The sequence below is a fragment of the Fusarium coffeatum genome (assembly GCF_003316985.1).
Source record: "Fusarium coffeatum strain FIESC_28 chromosome Unknown BRIP53273_contig_69, whole genome shotgun sequence".
Taxonomy (NCBI): Eukaryota; Fungi; Ascomycota; class Sordariomycetes; order Hypocreales; family Nectriaceae; genus Fusarium; species Fusarium coffeatum.
This window is the reverse complement of record NW_022157865.1, coordinates 125,126-144,045: the sequence shown is the minus strand read 5'-3', so window position 1 is coordinate 144,045 and position 18,920 is coordinate 125,126. Positions and strand designations below refer to the sequence as shown.

Below are 18,920 nucleotides of genomic sequence, written 5' to 3'. Positions count from 1 at the left end.
GAATAGCCGACGGGCTCAACGGAGATGATATACTATACGAATCTTAACTAGCCAGTAGCAATGGAGATAGTCCGAGGATGGTATGTGAATCTGACTGTTTCAGCGTGTTTTTAACGGAAGGCACAAATCACTGCAGAGTCCAAGCCAGATGAGATGTGTCACGATATTACCAAGTGTCGAATAGCATCACTCTTAGCTGCGAGTAGGCAAAATGATGGTATGACTAGCTTTGTCGCTCCAATAAAAGTCGTGCTTCCGGTACTTCCGGCAAACGTAACTCGTTCCAAACCAATACTGACCTTCCACCAATATTACACTATTACCCGCTTCGAGTCCGACGGATCAACCTAGAATTAATTCGATCGCCTCGCGGAACTCCGCTTCCCAAGCCGCTCTATCCACGCGTCCGATGCCTTGTCGATAAGCAACACCATCCTTCCACTCAATCAGCAAAACATTGTAGAACTTGTAGTCTTCCCTCTCCTGCACTTTCAGCTTCTCGTACTCGTCAAGACGAGACCATCCACCGGTATTTGAATCGATATACCCTCTCGATATTGCTACCAACTCGCATTTGAGTTTTCTGCAAAGAAGCAGCCATAAAATAGACCTCGTCTGTGCGCGAAGGCAGCCTACCCATGTCCCCTCACTGGTATAGAGGTCGACGACGGCGTCTCCTTCAAGTCTGTGTATAGATTGGCCGTTTGTTGATGGTTCGCAATAGAAGAAAGCCCGCTCAGTTTGGGTCTTTATCAAAAACGAGGGTTCCTTTTCAGCTCCGGTCAAGTTTTCGTCAGTTACCAGTGGAATTGGATATTTGAATCTTCGTTGTGGATCAATCGGATGGTAGAACAAATCTCCGTCTCTTTGCCAGCTGGGAGGAAGCGCAAGTGCCGGGTCGGTACTGCAGGCTTTAAATCTTTCGAGATCGTTCGTGATAGGTCTATCGCCCGACTCGTCATTGACGTACCACGTACATATTGACTCTGTCACTAGTCCGTCTAAAATGCCTTCTGGAGGACGTTTTCGGTTCCATCGCGAATTCCACTCTTGCTGATATGCGACGTGGAGAGGCGGATAGGTGGCCGACCGACCCTGCTCAGACATTGGATGTGCCATATACTCGAAGCCGCTCGCCCATGGTGAAAGATCCACGTCAATGTGCAAGTCGAGGCAAATCATCCAAGACCAACTAGGAACAGGCTTTCCGTTCAACACCGAGGCCTGGCATATGCTTCCAGCCGATCTCCACAGAAGAGCAACATCGAATGCGATCTCTGGTAGACCGAACAAGAATCCGTGGGGGAAGGACTGCGATAAAGCTGTCGTGATACCAGCAAAGGCCGGAAGAATATCACTCGAGAAAGTAAGTTGTCTCCGACTATAGCTCGTTGCTAACTGATGAAACTCTTGTAGGTCCGGCCATGGAGAGTACCGAAACCCCCGTGCATCTGGACTAAATGTTCCAAGACAACTTTTCTGATCGCGATCAGCCAGTTGCATATGCTCGTGCCATATAGCACAGTGGCATTCCCACGTCACCTCATTGTTATGGAAGAACAAGGATCGCTGTGAAAACACGAGTTCCTGCAATGTCCATCCTCTTTTGGTCCAAGGCGACCATGCGACGAGCCCGTAGTGGTCCATATTAGCTCGCTCTGGCCAAACATTGTGGTGCATGGAGGGTGAGACATCTTTTATTCCTCTCAGCCCTTCTTCGGCGCTGTAGGCGGCTGTAGCAACCAGTGTGAAATAGGCGTTGCCATATATAAAAGCCATCTGATTGATCTGTTCTTGTTTTATCTCCAAGTCATCTTGCACGATGCAGAGGCGATCGACCCAGATATACGTCTCGCCGATACGTCGGACTAGCTCTATCGCATGCTGAATCGTGGCGGGGACTTGATCCCACATCTTCTCAAGTGCTTTGTCTTCTTGGAATGACTCGAGATTTTCCATTAAAAGTTGCAGGTCATGGCCTGTCGATCTACCCCAGACGTAGCTGAGAGCGACATATCGATAGTCAGACCGAAGAGGCACTACGCGCTTCTCCGAGACATGAATAAGCCAGCGCGGCAGTCCCTGTGTTTCGTCCGGCAGACGCGCTCGCTGGCAATGATCTGCATGCTTTTCGTTACAGTTTGTGATCCAAGATCTGATGATGTCGAGGTTGATCCATCTTGGCTCTGGTGGTGGCTGTGAAGCGGATTCTTGCGCCAGTCGCTTTCCACGTGGGCGACGCTGCATGCTCCGAGTCTCCCACAGCTCCCCTTTAGGGGGTCGTGGGGCAGGCATAGCGAATTTCTTTTACCTCATATATCATTAATAATTGCAGGTTTCTTTAACGCTTCGTGGTATGCTACCCAATGAGCGGTCTTGTTTAGTGATTGAGGTCTTTGGGTTGAAAGGATGAGACAAAAGTAAGCACAGCCACAATTTGGTGACGCCTTCTTTCGCTGCAGGCGCGCTTAGCCAGTTTGATCAACCCAGACGTTCTCTTACATGTCCATTTCTTTCGATTGCCCAAACTCGCAGGATCTTTCTAGTCGGAAACAGAAATGTGATCTATTTACAACGGGACGTCTAAAAGACCACAGCGTTTAGTTCGAACGACTTCATAGCTCTAAGAGGCAAGAATGTTGCGGCCACGCTACCCAATTGCCAGATGAATAACACGAGTACAGAATTTGTGTAGTGATTGCAGCATCTTGAGTAGCTGATATACCCTCAGAATGCTAGATACCAAAATGGGTTTCCTAACAAATGGCCAACGTTGTTCTATACAGAGAAGATTATACTGGGCTGGGAAAGACTGTGAGTTTGCAATATGTACTTGGATTGTTGAAACTAAATTATATACACAAATGATCATAGCCTGCCCATGACCTATCAACTCTCCTCAGATTCCCCCAATTGCGCTACACTCACTTAGCAAGACGCTCCGGATCCAGAAGGAATGCCCTGGCACTTGTCAGACTTCTTACCACCAGTAACCTTGTTGTTAGTCCAGGTCCAGTTCTTGGCATTAGCGCAAAGGATCAAGACGTTTGTGCCGCTCGACTTGACCGATCCAGTGACCTTGTTGATGGTGACATCGGTGATAGGAACGCCAGTAGTAGGGATACCAGTGGGAGATCCGTTCTCATAATCCTGCTCGATGACAATACCGTACTTGGCGATGTTGGACAAAGTGATGGAGTCGTACTTGATGTCGGAGACAGAACCGGTGGCACCGGAAACAGTCTTGATACGAACACCGTTGTCGGAGTTGGAGATGGATGAGTTGAGGATGCGGACGGTCTTGACAACATTGTTGGAGCGTCCACCAACTGAACCGATGGAAAGACCATGGCCACCACTGCAGTTACCACCAGTGAAGGTGATGTTGGTGCCGGAGTTGATGGCGAGACAATCGTCCTGGTTCTTGACGACGGCTCCAGAGATGTACACGCCGGTGGAAGAGCCCACATCGAAAGCATCAGTGTTGTGGCCACCTTGAGTATCACCCAGGGAGTTATCCATGTGGACGTCGTAAACACCAAGGTTGGTGACGCCATTGATGCTGAACGCCTGGACAGGGGTGTTGATGACGTTCAACTTCTTGATGTTGGAGTCCTTGAGGGAGTGGGCGCTGAAGAACTTGGGCTTGGTCTTGCCACCGTTGCTGCCCTTAGTATCCCACCAACGCTGACCTTCACAGTCAATGGAGTGGCCGGAGGCACCCTCGATGAGAAGGTTGTTTCCGGTGAAGGCAATCAAGGGGCCTTCCCACAAAGCATAGCCGAAGGTAGTCTTTCCTTGGAAGATGACCTATGATGTGTTAGTTGAAGGTTAGGTTTCGAGAACAGGTCAACTTACATGAGTGCCATCCTTGAGCTTTGTCAGATCAAGAGTGGTTCCAGCGGGAACAGCGATGTTGTTCAGAATTATGGTTGAGCAGCTGCCCTTGTTCTTGATGGCAGAAGCAGCATCGGTAAAAGTGCAGCTTTGTCGAGGCTCAATGGCAGGATGGGCAAGAGCTGAAGCGACAAGGCCGCTGAGAAGGACGATAGAAGAGAACATGGTGAAAAGTTTGTTGAGGAGTATATACAGTTGTAATGAATGAATGATTGATAAGATCGATGGTATACAAAAGCGGATATTTTACAGAATTCTCAATGCCTTTTATGAATTCGTGAGATGTAGATACTCAACATCACCCCCAATGTCCAGATGCCGTTCAGCCGTAATGAAGGCCCGTGTCAAAGTCCCAAACATCTAAGATCACTGGCCTTGCCCCCACAGCTATGCCCATTTCCCGGGGTTAAGATGAAAACGCTAACCCCGATCTACGTAGTCTCTCGATTCATTGGTGGAGGATCATTTTTCCTCGGTACCTGTCAAGTTTCAAGACTGGGCTGGACACTGCAAATACCGGAAGCACGGCATTCTGATGATACTCTGCGTCGCGTGAGATAGATTCTAGAAGCTCTGAATGGTTACGATGCGATGATTGCCTCTTCGGATATAGGTTGATGCCTCGTGTCGTCTCTTATACGCGGATAGCTTGATTAACATCGCAAAGTTGCACCGAGTTAGTTATCGTGGAAAGCTTAATTTCGAGATGGCACGGCAACCATAGGGGCTCGGCATGGGAGAGGTTGTATGTTGTTCCATGCAAAGAGGTCACGCAGACGCGCGTTCGACTCCTGTGGCTGGAAAGACAGTAGTGAGCTGTTCTCCATGACCGCTCAAAATGTATAGACCACGGTGTCTTGAAAGAAGAGAGAAATTAGCGACATGTAAGTCTCGTAAACTGATAATCTAGTCATGTTTCGAAAATGGTTGCTGAGAATAAGAAATTTAGATGCCTACCCTACAGATTTTTCCATTGTCCGAATACTGCAAAAGAATGTAACAGAAACCAGAAGCTAATGGAGAAAGATATCTATTTGTCCCTTCTCATTTGCCGCTTATCAAATCACGATAAATCTCTATTGCGCACTGGAAGAATGGGGGCAAAATCTCACATTTCTCTTTCGCCGACCCGGTTTCGAAAGTTCGAGGCAAGCACGAGGACCACTTTTGGGCACATGACCCATGCGTTGCCGGACGAAGCACAGCGCGACGTGTTAGAAAGCAGTGACATAAATTTGTCATAATTCTGCTACTAAAATGGTTATTTTATTAATGAGAACATGAAGGTTCGACCTTACAGATCTCTTGATTGTTTTCGATCATTTGCCATGCGCTGCGGGTCCATGATAGAAGTCGAATGTTTTATCGCGACGTGGCTTTGAAACATTAACATTCGAGGCAAGCACGACCCCCCCCTCTTGTCACGTGAGCCCGGCTATACCAAACCAAATACGTAACGCGACGTTGAACAAAGCTGTGACGCCTGTGTGAGACTCATCATGACACAGCCACAGTAGAGCGTGACCTCACAATACATTATTATTCTCTGGTCGGCCGCTGACCTTCACAGTCATCTTGTCTTGGAAATAGCTCAAAATGAGATGAAACATGCCACAGCCTGAAATATGGAACGGCTGAAGCTTGGCACGAGGCTAGTACAAACTCATCTCGATCATCATCCAAGCTTGAAACAAGATGAAGTGGCTGTGCTTATATCATCAAATCCTTCCACCGCGATAACCGGATCATGCATGAATCGTATCAAACGACTCCGATCCTTTCTGATCCTGATGGATGTTTTACTCTTATGCTTATTTCCCAAGTGGAGTCTTATCTTACTTAGCTGTGGTCAGTTCCATGTTCTACCACAATGGAACTGATAGAGGATGTGCAATTGAATACTACTCTCAGAATTCGATTAAAGGCCTGCCCGCGTGGTCACCGAGATGGTGAAATCGAAGCGCTTGTACTAAAAGCAAACTACGTTGGGAACTCCTTTCCATGCCAAGAAACTAGAAGCCAGGGCACTTACGACACCCGCAAGCGCGTATTGGCCATGGAACCTGACTAGACATTTTCCGACCCAAGATCGACAGGAATGTCTCAATCGGGCTCCCAGTAAACCCTTTTCGAAGACATTCCTCTCCGATTTCAATGACTAGCACATCGCTTGGCGGTTAAGCTCACCATCGTGATAGGATGTTGAAGGATTAAACTAGGCCAGGGGTTCTGTTCAGAATCTTCGCAGGGATGTCGATCCGTTTGATAACTTAAAACTTGGGTGTCTTGGCAGAATGCTCTCAATTGGTAATGGGCTGTGCTCGGGTCTCTTGTATATAAGACTGATCAGGTTCTCAATAATGTTTTGATCCATTCAAGCATATCTTCATTCACTTTCTTCGTTCATTCGTTTCTAGAGTACTTTTGACAAGTAACTCGTTTACATTCCTTCAACAAACATACACTCCTTGAACATACTTCAACTTCAATTTCACCAATCATGTCTCGATACCTCATTCTCGGCACTGCCCTTCTGGCCTCCAACGTCGCCGCCCACGGCTACCTAAACACCTTCACCCTCGACGGCACCGACTACCAGGGTTTCAGCCGCTGGAACCCTTCCCCCGACCCCAACGCTATCGGATGGAGCTTCTCTACTGAAGATGAAGGTCCCGAGATGGACCTCTCCAGCCCCAATTTCGTCTGTCGAAGCGACGCCAAGGCCTCCAAGAACTACGGCAAGATCGCTGCTGGTGGATCTGCATCCTTCTTCTGGACATCTGATGACAAGGAGATCAACCCCAACGGCTGGGCCGAGTCCCACCGTGGTCCTGTCATCACCTACATCGCGCCTTGCAACGGCGACTGCGCCTCTGTAGATAAGACGCAGCTCAAGTGGACCAAGATTGCTGAGGAGGGTCTTGTTTCTGGACCTGCCAACACTGAGGGTGTCTGGGCCACCGATAAGCTTCGAGAGAACGGCGGTGTCAGCTCTGCAACAATTCCCGCTTCCATTGCCCCTGGCAAGTACGTTATTCGTAACGAACTCATCGCCCTTCACCGCGCTCATCTCTCCGAGCCTGAGTTCTACATGCAGTGCGGTAACATCGAGGTTACTGGCTCTGGTGATGATGACCTGTCGAGCTCTGGTGTTATTGCTTCGAAGCTATACAGCACTTCTGATGAGCAGTTGTTTGGATTCTCTGTTTACGACAATCAGGGCGACAGCTGGCAGATTCCTGGTCCTGCCATGTATGGAAGTGGTCAAGCTAAGCGATCCAAGGTCGCCATCAAGTTCCGTGGTTAAATTACCTTGAAGTGGTGTCTTGCTAAAGTGTTCAAAAGTGTTGGATCCATATAACGCCTGGCGCGGAGCAACCTGTATTATTTTCCAGAATATATAGACCATGACTGTCAGAATATGAACTTATCTACGATCATTATAGCATTGACGGAAATCAACCGGTTGTGCCAACGGTTGCCTCAAAAATGACTCGCCACCGTGGACCGCTGCAGAATTTTGAATCATCTTCACGTTGAATACGAAACGATAGTGGGTTGCCCATCTCCTCTCCTAACAGATCACCCGGAAATGTCATCTGTTCCTGGGCGCTGTCCAGCAGATACGCGACAACTGACTTCTGGTGACGTAAATGGTCGTCTGAAGAAAGATAAAGGTCCTTCCACAGAGCGTGAATCCTTTCGTTGTCCATGTCAAGAACCGCCCCTCTCATCACCCAATCACTCCTTTCAAGTTGCCAGAAGCAAATGAATAGTGAGTTTGTATCAAGCACGACTGCGCCCCAGTTTTGGTATGATCCGCGAGGGCTAAAAAAGACATTATCTTCCATGTCCCAGAGCTTCCTCGGTGTTTCCGTATTGCTAACCATCCTTATGCCGGGAGGAAGTTCGATCTTGACCGTTGCAAATCGAGTGAAAGAGACGATATCGAGGTTTCCCTTTTGGGACAGCGACGCTTTCGCATCTAGTTGAGGTAATGTTGTGAGAAGAGTGACGTTATGGAACACGTTGTCATCAGCAGACACAGACTGAAGACGAGACGAGGTCGATGTCTCTTTCTTGCCGTCTGAACCGCTTTTCTTGGGGACTCGCACTCTCACAAACGCATTTGGTCCCACCTTGCGCATAGGTATAGTTAAAAATCTGCCATCCTTTCCAGGAGTCCTGTAATCCAATCCCAGACCGTAGCGATGTTTTTCACTTGAATACTTGAGTATGAACAAACGAGCCTTGAGCTTTAGGCCCTTGTTGGAAATACTGATCTCCCCTTCGTCTAGAAGGGAGTCTGCGGTGGAGTACATGCTGTGACACAAGGCAAAATAGCCCACGGACTCTGCTAGAAAGCCCCAGTATTCACCCTCCGAATTGTCAGGCGGTGTCCAAGCAAGAAGACTCAGGTCATATGTTGTTTTGATAATCTCCTCCTGTAGGCGACGAAACGCTGCTTTTCCTTCTCCGTATAGCATGGGCATGTGAATGTTACATATACCCAGCAGGCAGTACGCCATGTCCTCCACACGGGTGGTTTTGCGGTATGCCGCCCACGAGAGTCGCTTTGCAATGCAGGCAGAAGAGATCGGAACATCGTGGAGCAAAATACCCTTATCAATGTTTGAGATCCGAGACAGATCGCTTACAAGGCTCTTCTTAGTGCCGATACAGTCCCACCAGTGATTGAAGAACATCATAGTGGCTGGGGCAATCAGCTCTTGCAACGTCCATCCGCGAGTGAACCAACGACAACCTGAGAGACGATCATTCTTCTTGTCGGCTAGGTATACATAGCATATCTTGGCCTTCTGGTACCATAAGAACATAGAATTGATGGCTTCCGTGAGCTCGGCGCTACTGGACTTGTCAATGCAACAAGTGTCGACCCAAGCGTACTCGAGGCCGTCTGCGAGCGCCAACTGACATGTTTTCATAATTTTGTCATAGCCTGACTTCAGCTTGGCACCCTTGGTGTTGCATTCTTGGAGTGTGATCTCCTCATTGTTCTCCCATGTGTGAGAAAGAATGGCGTATTGTGGAAGTTCACCGTAGAACTCTTCAAAGGAAATGCGCTGCGTCTCGACAAGGACTCGAGCTTTGATAAGTCTCATTTTGAAAAGATATGAGAAATTAAATGTTCAATGGCCATAGTCAGGCCGAGAACAGTAAACGTGCGGGGAAAGGGTAGAGAGTAAGCTATTCAGTGATGTGAGATATTTCCTGGTCTTTTCGACTGCGCCACATTTATATCGGATATCAGACTGTGGCAGTGCTTTCATGTGCATGTAAAGGATGTCCCTCAAGAATATTAACGTTTGCCATTACACTGACATGATAAGGGACTCATGCAGCCATACAACAGACTTCGATGTCTTCGGCTCGGGAAAAACCTACCTGTCATTTTGAATGCATAATTAGAATCACGCCCAATCATTGGGATAGTTATAGTTAAGGTTTTCCTCAATTAAGTGACTCACTTTAAGTATCATGGCTATTGTAATGTTTGCACAGAACCTTCTTTCAACTGAGTTCAGAATAAGCCGTTGCGCAAGATATAAATGCATTGTCTGACCCTTCCTGTATGTTTGTTTTCTTCCATCAGTACAGCAGCCACACTGACACCAGCATCAACACCACACCAAGATGTCTTTGTCTAACGATTCCCTGTCGAAGCCGAGATTGGATGTGGCCAGTGAAGACATCTTGATCGATCGCATCAAGAAGATGTCTCTGCCTAGTGATACCCCGTCGAAGCCAGCGTCAAATGTAGCCAACGAAGAAACCTTGATCATCTTTGATCTTGACAAGACTCTTTCTGACCATGACTATTCTATAAGGTATGCCCTTGATCTCAAAGTCCTTATGTAGTATCGCTAACAAAATTGTACCTAAGCTGTGCGATCTCCGCCGTCCAGCAAAAGCTCCCTGCATTCAAGGGCATACCAATTCAAAAGATAATTGACAACTACAACAGGTCTCTGGATGAGGTTTACCATAAATGGCTGAGCAATGGAATCAACCATCATGAAAAAGATGTCGAGAAGCTCAAGCTCCTCTACAAATACCTTGGGATGCCGGAACCAACCGACGATGATATGGAGTCTTTCACAAATATATACAGGCCGACATATAGATCTTGTCGAAGAGCAACTCCTGGAAGCATTGAAACTCTTGTCAAATTGCGAGATCTCGGATATCGCATCGGAATTATTACGAACGGACAGACCGAGCACCAGATCGACAAGGCCAAAGATATAGGGGTTTACGATTTGGTCGAACGAATCATCGCCTCTGAGGAAGTGGGAGTCTTAAAGCCAAGCAAAGAAATCTTCCAATATGCTGCCCGTCACTTCGGGATATCTCCCGAAAACACTTACATGATCGGTGACAGTATAAGTTGCGATATCCGAGGGGCTATTGATTCGGACTTGAAACAAGCTGTATTGTATTCACCTTCGTCTGGAAAATCCTTCAAAGAGATCAGTGGGCGGGAGATACCTGTTATCAATCACATGAGCAAGCTGCTTGGCCTCTTGGGCCATGACTAAATCATTTGGTCGGATGCACGGAGTCGACTAATCTACGGTTTTGAGACAGCAAGTCCACAAAATTGAACTCAAGAACTGGACATTTTTGGTTGCGTACAGAAATCGACCCTGAAACGCCTAGCAAGCGGAAAGTTTCAGTTGCTTTACGCTATCATAGAATAGCATCCCGGTGATTTTGTCTTGGAATGTTGGGCTAGATCATGAATTTCTTATTACTTTACTCAGTACGGTCATTGCGAAATGAACAAAATGTGATCTTGTATTGATTTGATATGTATATTGGGGACTTACGCCTCGGAATAGCTCAAAAATAGAACAAAATGTGATGTCTCGGACTTGAATTATGTGAATGTTAACCCAATTGATAAATTTGATGCAAGCCGATGTTGACCTGTAATTAAACCAAGTCCCATGCCCACCTCCAGGGTGAAAGGTAGTTTTATGGCCAGAAGTGATTGTGATTATCAGGCTCAGTAGTACGGGTGGGATACAGGCCAATCAAAGAATGCCACGTCTGTCATGCTTGACTGCTGTAGGTTGCGCGGCACATGCCTATTCTATTCACAATTGCGCTTACTACACATCAAGGAGCAGTAAAATTGCGAAAGTAGACGCAAGGTCCCGTTCGATCATAAGACGTTGGGCCTCCAGTAAGTTTCTTATTATCAGATATAGACCAGCTACTAGGTCAGCATCCTCTTGTTTATTAGCGAAGAAAATAGTATCTACCCCACCGACTATCAACAACATGAATGAAAGGCCTGGTGACTCTATTGATGGGGGCCAAGCAAGGGTTCTTTTGCTGGAGGACCTGGATGAGAGATATCGCAGGACTGGTGAAACGAAGTATCTGGATGAGTCCATTCGAATCCGACGGGAAGCGCTTTCATCGATACATTCAAAAGACCAGAAAGACAAGGCTATACAGTCACATCTCCTCAGTAACAATCTTTGTGACAGATTTGCGGAAAGTGAAGATTTTGACGATCTTACGGAAGCTATTGAGTTTGGGTTGCAGGCAATGGAGTTGACGACGGAAGAGCAACATGCCCAAAAGGAAGTATTTCTCAAGAGGCTCAAATTTTTCTATGAGGAAAAGTTTGAAGAGACGAACGAGCTCGCTGATTTTGATAAGATCATTCGCTATCAGAGGCTCATAGTTGAATTGGCGAGCGCTAAAGACAGTGACCTCTATTTCAACGGATTGGCTGCGCTTGGTTCCCTGCTCAAGCAACGTTCGATCATCACAAGAGAGACCTTGGATATGGACGAGTGTGTTTTGATCATGGAGAGGCTTCTGAAAATGAGACCTGAGGATGAGCGTGCGATGAAAAGGCTTATGCATGCTCTATACAGCCGGTACATTCAAACAGCAGACTTATCAGATCTGGAAGGTTGCATTCGACTTCGTCGACAAGCAAAAGATTCATCAAACACCGATAAAAGTAGGGTCGAGTGGATAATAACACTGGCAAGATATCTTGTCATTCTGCATGAGAGAACAGAAGAAAAAACCTACCTTGAAGAAGCCTTTGCTGTTGCGAATGAGGCACTCGGCATAATTGACGAGAACCGCTGGGAGTCAAGCTGGTTATCCTGCTTAGCACGAATGTTCGGATGTCAGTATCTCAAGACCAACGCTCTAACCGACATAGATGAGGCAATTCGATTGGGAAGATTAGCACTGAAAGCCAACCCGACAGAGGAGAGTCGGAAGGCCATCTTGACAAATTTGGGCAACCGACTAGGCGACAGGTACCTGCGGACGGAATTAGAGGACGATATCAATGAATCGATTGAATATGCCAGAGAGGCTCTTAGGCTGGACCCCGAGGGGGTTTCCCCACTGTACAACGTCGCCATCAAGTTGGGCGATCGGTTCATCAGAACGAACAATCTGGAAGATGTCAACGAGGCTATCGAGCTGGAAAGAAAAGCCTTAGAGAAACTACCGCTGGATCATTCCGAGCGGGTCGACTATCTGAACGCCTTGGGCAATCAACTCGCGGATCGATTTCAGCACGAAAGAGACTTGAACGATTTGAAAGAAGCTATTCAGATTGCAGAACAATGTTTGGAGTTTTTGCCAGAGGACCATCCTCACAGAGCATCTCGGTTAAATAACCTAGCTGGTCGATATCTTGACCTTTACAACGTCAAAGAAAACGAATCGGACTTGACAAAGTCTATGATTCAATACAGGGCAGCCCTCAATCACGAGTACTCAGACACGGAAGACCGTATTGAAGCAGGTCAGGCCATCATAGCCAAATGTTCAGACATCCAACAAGTTTTTAAAGCTGCCAAAACTGCCGTGGAGCTTGTTCCAAAGCTTGTATCATGGTCACATGAGATCTCCGATCGACAGTTTGTGCTTGGCAGGGCAGTCGGCTTAGCCTCCGATGCAGCAGCCGCTGCATTACGAGTAGGGGAGTCAGCCATGACCGCCTTGAAGCTACTTGAGCAAGGCCGCGGCATCATCGGCTCGTCGCTTCAGGATATACGCAGCGATGTTAAAGATCTTGAAAAGCACTATCCCGACCTTGCAGAGAAATATCGCAGTTTACAGACAGAGCTGGATCGGGGCAAAACGACCAATACAATTACCAATGATTCCGAAAGATCAGTCAATCGAAGGCACGCCGCTGCAAGGGACTTTACCGAATTAACTGCTGAAATCAGACGATTACCCGGCTACGAAACCTTCATGCTCCCGCCTAGTGACAATGAGATCTACAAAGCCTCAGAGTATGGTCCGATTGTTGTGATCAACATCAGCAGACTTCGTTGCGATGCTCTACTTATATCGGACAGTCGAGTCCAAGCATTACCTCTATCGAGTTTGGATTTAAAGGAACTAAAGTACCAAATGTCAGTCAGAAGTTTGTCGGATCCGCAGACTCTTGAATGGCTTTGGGACACCATTGCGAGTCCAATCCTGGATATCTTGGGAATTACCGAGACGCCTCCCCCAGACAAATGGCCGCGTGTTTGGTGGATTCCGACTGGACCTCTTGTGCAAATGCCCCTCCATGCCGCAGGCTATCATCATTTACAGTCTTCGAAAGCGGTGCTCGACCGGGCTTTATCGTCCTACGGTTCTTCCATCCGTAACATCATTCGTGGCCGTCGTGATGCTATCAAGACTTCTACATCTGATCAAGCATTGCTTATTGCGATGGAGCATACGCCGGGACATGACTCGCTTTCTTTTGCCAAAGCAGAAATAGATTCAGTCAGCGAAACCATAAGTGCGATGAAGTTGAGACCTATCGTCCCGGAACGGAATAAACAAGATGTCACCCAGTATTTATCACAATGCAGAATCTTCCACTTCGCAGGCCACGGACTTGTTCATACAGAGGATCCATTACAGAGCTGTCTACTCCTTGAAGATTGGGAGACTGACTCACTTAAAGTCGCTGACCTTTTTGATATGAACGTCCAGAAAGGAGCGCCCCTCCTTGCATACCTTTCTGCATGTGGTACAGGTCAGACTAAAGACGAGACGTCCTTTGATGAAAACATCAACCTTATCGGTGCGTGCCAGATTGCTGGGTTTAGGCACGTTATTGGCACTCTGTGGAGTGTCCAGGATGATATGTCGGTCCGGATGGCAAGCATGACCTATCAAGAATTGAGTGACTCTGGCATATCGGATGAGTCGATTTGCCGAGGGCTTCACAAGGCGACTTGTGAGCTTAGAAGAGAGTGGTTGGAGCATCGAGTTACCTACCAGGATGTATCAAACTCTGCAGCCACCGAACTACAGGATATAGCGATCGAGCTTCAATTCCGCTCAACGAGAGACGCTTTGTTGATAGACAGTGGGGGCCAGAATCTTGGTCTAGCTTACTGGGCACCTTATGTACACTACGGAGTATAAATACTTGTCAAAGAATATTAAACTGTGCAAACTATGAGGAGTCTAGTTCCTTCATCGACCAGGTCTATTTTGTGTCCATATTTCAAAATCGTCGATCCACCATTCAAACTCTTCAACCAGCTGAACATCTCGCAATGGGCTACTGGTACTGTGAAAGGTTTGCCCCTCGCTCCAAATATCAGGTAGTTCCAAGCCCTTCAGTGAAACATCACTAGTATTTGTGACAAATATCCTGAGTATGTCTTTGTAGAGACCAGGCTGTAGATTCTCTGGAAGTTGAAGCCGGAAACGGCATTCTCGATTGCAGGAACCTGGTGCAACACGACGCGAAGAGTCACTACTGGGATACAGCTGGTTGATATGATGACCCGGACCAAAAGTCAGAACCGTAAAGTATAGTGTCTCGCTGCTCAAGTTCTGGAAGACGAGGCGGACTTGGGTAGAAGAAAAGACTCTTTGTCCCTTGGAAACTTCTGACGATCGGTTCCCGTCCATGAGTTTGATGGTGAATGGGACATCGGTCTCAGGGGATAGATCGCGAAGCTCAAATATTTGTTGGTAGCGGAGCAGGTGAATAATAGCTGAGGCAGATGGTATGGTAGCTTGTTCAAACTCGTGTTCTGTGGCGCATGGCAGTTCCAGCCCTGGTACTTTCTCCATGGCACCAGAATCATTTACTGTGGTTGCACCATGGTCTGCTCCAGATTGCTGCTTGTAGAGCTCGATTTTACCATCATTACACTTCAATTCCACTGCAGCCTTGCTCCGGTCTTCATAGGGACTTGCTGCGACAACCTCAACAGGACCGTGAACATGTTGCTTGAGTTTCCGCAAGAGCCTCTCGTTGAAGGCACTTGGTAGAGATGGGTCGACAAGCACTCGGAAAGGTTGCGATGTACTCAACCTGGATCGATATATCTCATCTCCTGACTTCCAGACGGACAGAGTATTGTCGGGTATTTTGATAAACGATGCAGTATCGTCGACGTCTTCAACGACAAGCTTGTGAGCGCCTGACGACAGCCCAGTATATTCTGTCCCCAGGGTCACCCCATGAATCGTTCCTTCAGGAATGCGAATGGAACCTTTCTCAACTCGCACGTAGAGTGGCATCGCACAACATGGCTCTGTCGTTCCCAAGAATTGGAGTCTGTCGTGTCCGTATACCATGGGAATTTGCGCCATGCTGTTGGCTTCAAACTTTCCCTTGACAGCTGCGCAGACAGCGCGATAGGTCTTCAACCGAGAATCAGAATGAAGATGCGACACCAATGCGGCTGTGAAAACGCCGCAGATCTTACCATCGGCCTGGCGACACTCTTGAGCCGATTGATTGGACTTGCAGGCGGCCATCAGTGTGAAGTTGTAAGGATTTATACCCCACGAGTCAACAGGTACCGCATTTCGCTCGATGGAGGGAACGTCGTTAGCAGTGATACCCAGGGCCTGTTCTTCATCTGCTGGCAAATTTACTGGCGGTTGCCAGTCCTCGCCCACAGTCCTCTTCATTCCGTCCGTTCGCCAAGCGCCTCCAGAGTAGCAACTGTCAAGACTGACGACTACCTCCACACCTTTTTGGTAAAGGCGTCGAAGCCAATGATTAAGAATCCATCCACGAACCGCGGGTTGGCCCTGGCAAAAGTCCATTGGTAATAAAGAGGGATCCTTGATGTGGCCATTGGGTGGATTGCGGGTTGTATCAAGTCTTGCACCATGGCCTGAGAAGTGGAAGAAGAATAGATCTCCTTTCTGTGCAGTTTGAGTGACCTTTTGGAAAGCGCTTTCGATATTCTGATAAGTCGGCTGTTGATAAGATGTTGCATTTGGGGAAGAGGATGAGATCATGACTGTGGCGTCTGTAATTCCATATTTCTTGTCCAACATTGTCTTGAGACTGAGAACGTCATTTTCACACCCACCGAGGTCATCAAGGGTCACCTCGTTGCCTTTGTTGTCTTTTCTAGTGCCAGAGTCGGCTTTGAGATAGTTGTTCACTCCAACTAGAAGGGCAATTTTCTTTCCGGATGTCTTGACAGGCATAATGTTTAGTCGCGAAATAGTTAAATCTGGTGAGCAGTGAGACGCATATAGCTTTTCCACAACGAGGAGACACTGATCACTTGGGAAGAGGGGTCAATAGCCTTATAACGTATTCACTATCACTACTGTCACCATTCAGCCTGCTTTCTCCCTGTAAGAAAATAGGCAACCTGGAAAATGCCTTGGGAACATCGTGGTGAGGTTGAAAATCCCAAGGATCAGTCGCGAGACGTTGATTGGTTTCGTTCCTTCAAGGCTCTCAGCGTGGCTTGCAGCCATACATGGTTGCGCCGGTCAAGTGATATCGCTCCAATAGAGTGTCGAGGTAATCTCACCCCAGAGAGGCAGCAGGTATGCTAGCACTGATATGGCTTGCTGGGCTGAAAATACCTCGCAGTCCCTGGTCGTAAGCAAGGCACCTACACCGTTCGCCCGACGGTCGCTTTCGTCTTCAGGCTGAATAGCCTTCAATGAGGCTCTGTCGGTAAATCATGACGTTAGGTCAGTTGATTATTACATTATTTTCTGAAAGTTCGAACTTCAACCCATACCATACTATCTCTCCGATGGCAAATACGGCAACATATGATCTAGAGAGGTCTTTTACGTTATTCGCTTCGTTATGCCGCAATGTAGCGAAGGGGGACCAACTGTAAGAATAACAAGACAGAGCTTCAGTGCTATCCTGCTCTCAAAACCATTTGTGTCTTATCGCCTCCTTGTCAAAAGACACCATCTTGAAGGTTTCCTCCCCATCTTCAGAGGGTCGATCAACCGTTGGTAATAACTACGTGTCGTTCCACAGACATATTAGAGTCAGCTAGCAGATAAAAAAGCAGAAAGTGGGACATTCCTAGCTGGGATGTGGCAGAAACGTCGCCCTTGAATTGCTTTCTCACTCAGGCTCTCGGTGGCTAGTTTTTCTCATACCCTGACGCGTGCGGAGGTCCGCCGACCTCACAAATAATTTACTGGTTGACTGGTCCCAAAAGCATCGGAGAAACCCTCCGGCGTGTCTCGCAGAGCTGCATCGGAAAGTCGCCAATCCGAGGCCGATAGCCCTGTCTGTTTGCCTGTGGCTGAATGGTGTCATGCATGTCTTGCTTGACGAGAGATGAGGTCACTTGGGGCAGGAGAAGGGATGAGGAAACATAAGGAAAGTTGAGGGCAAATGCACTTTATCACACCGAAGACAAGAATTAATTGCGCCGGTCAGAAAGAAGGATGATCTAGACTGTGAATACGTTCAACGCCGTAAGCACCATCCATCTTTGGCAGCGTCGTACAGAAGGCCTCAAATCAAGTCGAGACTGGTGACCCCAGCCTTGTACTCGGGTACTGTATTCCAGCTCGATAACCAGCTAAGGGTAGCGCTCGTTACGCAATTACTAGCCGTTTCTCCAGATTGATTGTCGCCATCCATAGACCGTTTGACTCAGGCAAAATCACCAAGCATTGCATTCCCTTCTTATTCAGGGCCAGCAAGGGACCTGCAGATTCCCGGCGCTAAGCACTGTACATCAAACCATGGTTGAGATCATTGCCCGTTTGTACTCGATGGCTTCGGCGATGCAAGTTGCCGTTGCACAGCATTACAGGATATCGAAGGAGATTGAATTATAAGTATGGCTTGCAAAGTCTGTCTGTAGAGTTCGTGTAATGAAATCTGTCACTTCTCATTCAAACATGGATTCTTCCAACAAGCGAAAGTTGGGAGAGCTTTACCCGATCGAGAACCCCTCGAGGCCTGACAAAATGGATGTGGATGAACCCACGCAGATGATATGTCTGAAACTATTCCTGCTGGTCGTGTACGTACCCATCTAATGGCTGTGACTGTTTGCGCGTGCTAATGAATCACAGAGCGCAGATGAGCAAAGAGCAAGCCACACCACAGCGCATCAGCAACGTCGACGCGACACAAGTGCTCACCCATTTGGACTGTCTTAGCGTGGTAACACGCAAAATGATCAGCACTGTAGATAGTTTGGAGGAAACAGTTCGGCAGATTGACGGTATTATGAAAGATAGAGCGGGACAATTAGCGACTATTCTTTCGAGAGTGAGAATGGGATGCGACGAGATTATGGAGGCTTGTCAACAGAGGGTGAATTATTTGGATGACTTGTGCTAAGAGGGAGGTTCATTCCAGACGGCGATGGCCCTGTAGAGGTCCTGTAATTTTTAACTGACCGATTATCGACTTTACGATAATGGTGCAAGGCGTCGCATGATGGGGATTGTGATAAATGCAAGGCGTATTGTTATTTATTTATTTGTTATTCTTTTAATTATTAGTCTTTAGAAGAAAGAAAAAATAGGATTTTAATCGAGACCATCGCTGAGGCGTTACCTTGTATCCGCGTGCTGCGTCAAGTAATTTGAGGCCCCAGGCTCTAAAAAGCCACTGTAAAAGACGTTTATCTTTTCAATCGATAGCTGCTGAGCTGATAACGAGCCCAGCTCATTTAGCAAGGTCGTAGGGTAAGTAACCTGAATGAAACGCAAATTCCAAGATCACAAGTCCTCCGATAACG

General features: G+C 47.4%; 8 protein-coding genes across 8 annotated transcripts; 4 read left to right on the top strand and 4 right to left on the bottom strand.

The window, feature by feature from the left end:
• Positions 1-342: 342 nt before the first annotated feature.
• FIESC28_03250 (uncharacterized protein) lies at positions 343-2,295 on the bottom strand (the record flags this gene model as incomplete). Its single annotated transcript, XM_031157399.1, has 1 exon — positions 343-2,295. One exon carries the CDS (start codon positions 2,293-2,295, stop codon positions 343-345), a length of 1,953 nt encoding a protein of 650 aa, XP_031018531.1.
• Positions 2,296-2,928: 633 nt separating this feature from the next.
• Positions 2,929-4,062, bottom strand: FIESC28_03249 (uncharacterized protein; the record flags this gene model as incomplete). The annotated part of the gene is made up of 2 exons (XM_031157398.1): positions 2,929-3,810; positions 3,859-4,062. The coding sequence occupies 2 exons, from the start codon at positions 4,060-4,062 to the stop codon at positions 2,929-2,931; spliced, it is 1,086 nt and encodes a 361-aa protein (XP_031018530.1).
• A 2,335-nt stretch (positions 4,063-6,397) lies between these two features.
• Positions 6,398-7,204, top strand: FIESC28_03248 (uncharacterized protein; the record flags this gene model as incomplete). Its single annotated transcript, XM_031157397.1, has 1 exon — positions 6,398-7,204. One exon carries the CDS (start codon positions 6,398-6,400, stop codon positions 7,202-7,204), a length of 807 nt encoding a protein of 268 aa, XP_031018529.1.
• A 151-nt stretch (positions 7,205-7,355) lies between these two features.
• FIESC28_03247 (uncharacterized protein) lies at positions 7,356-9,020 on the bottom strand (the record flags this gene model as incomplete). The annotated part of the gene is made up of 1 exon (XM_031157396.1): positions 7,356-9,020. The coding sequence occupies one exon, from the start codon at positions 9,018-9,020 to the stop codon at positions 7,356-7,358; it is 1,665 nt and encodes a 554-aa protein (XP_031018528.1).
• Positions 9,021-9,552: 532 nt separating this feature from the next.
• FIESC28_03246 (uncharacterized protein) lies at positions 9,553-10,457 on the top strand (the record flags this gene model as incomplete). The annotated part of the gene is made up of 2 exons (XM_031157395.1): positions 9,553-9,746; positions 9,884-10,457. 2 exons carry the CDS (start codon positions 9,553-9,555, stop codon positions 10,455-10,457), a joined length of 768 nt encoding a protein of 255 aa, XP_031018527.1.
• Positions 10,458-11,205: 748 nt separating this feature from the next.
• Positions 11,206-14,343, top strand: FIESC28_03245 (uncharacterized protein; the record flags this gene model as incomplete). Its single annotated transcript, XM_031157394.1, has 1 exon — positions 11,206-14,343. The coding sequence occupies one exon, from the start codon at positions 11,206-11,208 to the stop codon at positions 14,341-14,343; it is 3,138 nt and encodes a 1,045-aa protein (XP_031018526.1).
• Positions 14,344-14,394: 51 nt separating this feature from the next.
• FIESC28_03244 (uncharacterized protein) lies at positions 14,395-16,383 on the bottom strand (the record flags this gene model as incomplete). The annotated part of the gene is made up of 1 exon (XM_031157393.1): positions 14,395-16,383. The coding sequence occupies one exon, from the start codon at positions 16,381-16,383 to the stop codon at positions 14,395-14,397; it is 1,989 nt and encodes a 662-aa protein (XP_031018525.1).
• Positions 16,384-18,069: 1,686 nt separating this feature from the next.
• On the top strand, positions 18,070-18,517 carry FIESC28_03243 (uncharacterized protein; the record flags this gene model as incomplete). The annotated part of the gene is made up of 2 exons (XM_031157392.1): positions 18,070-18,194; positions 18,247-18,517. 2 exons carry the CDS (start codon positions 18,070-18,072, stop codon positions 18,515-18,517), a joined length of 396 nt encoding a protein of 131 aa, XP_031018524.1.
• Positions 18,518-18,920: the final 403 nt, after the last annotated feature.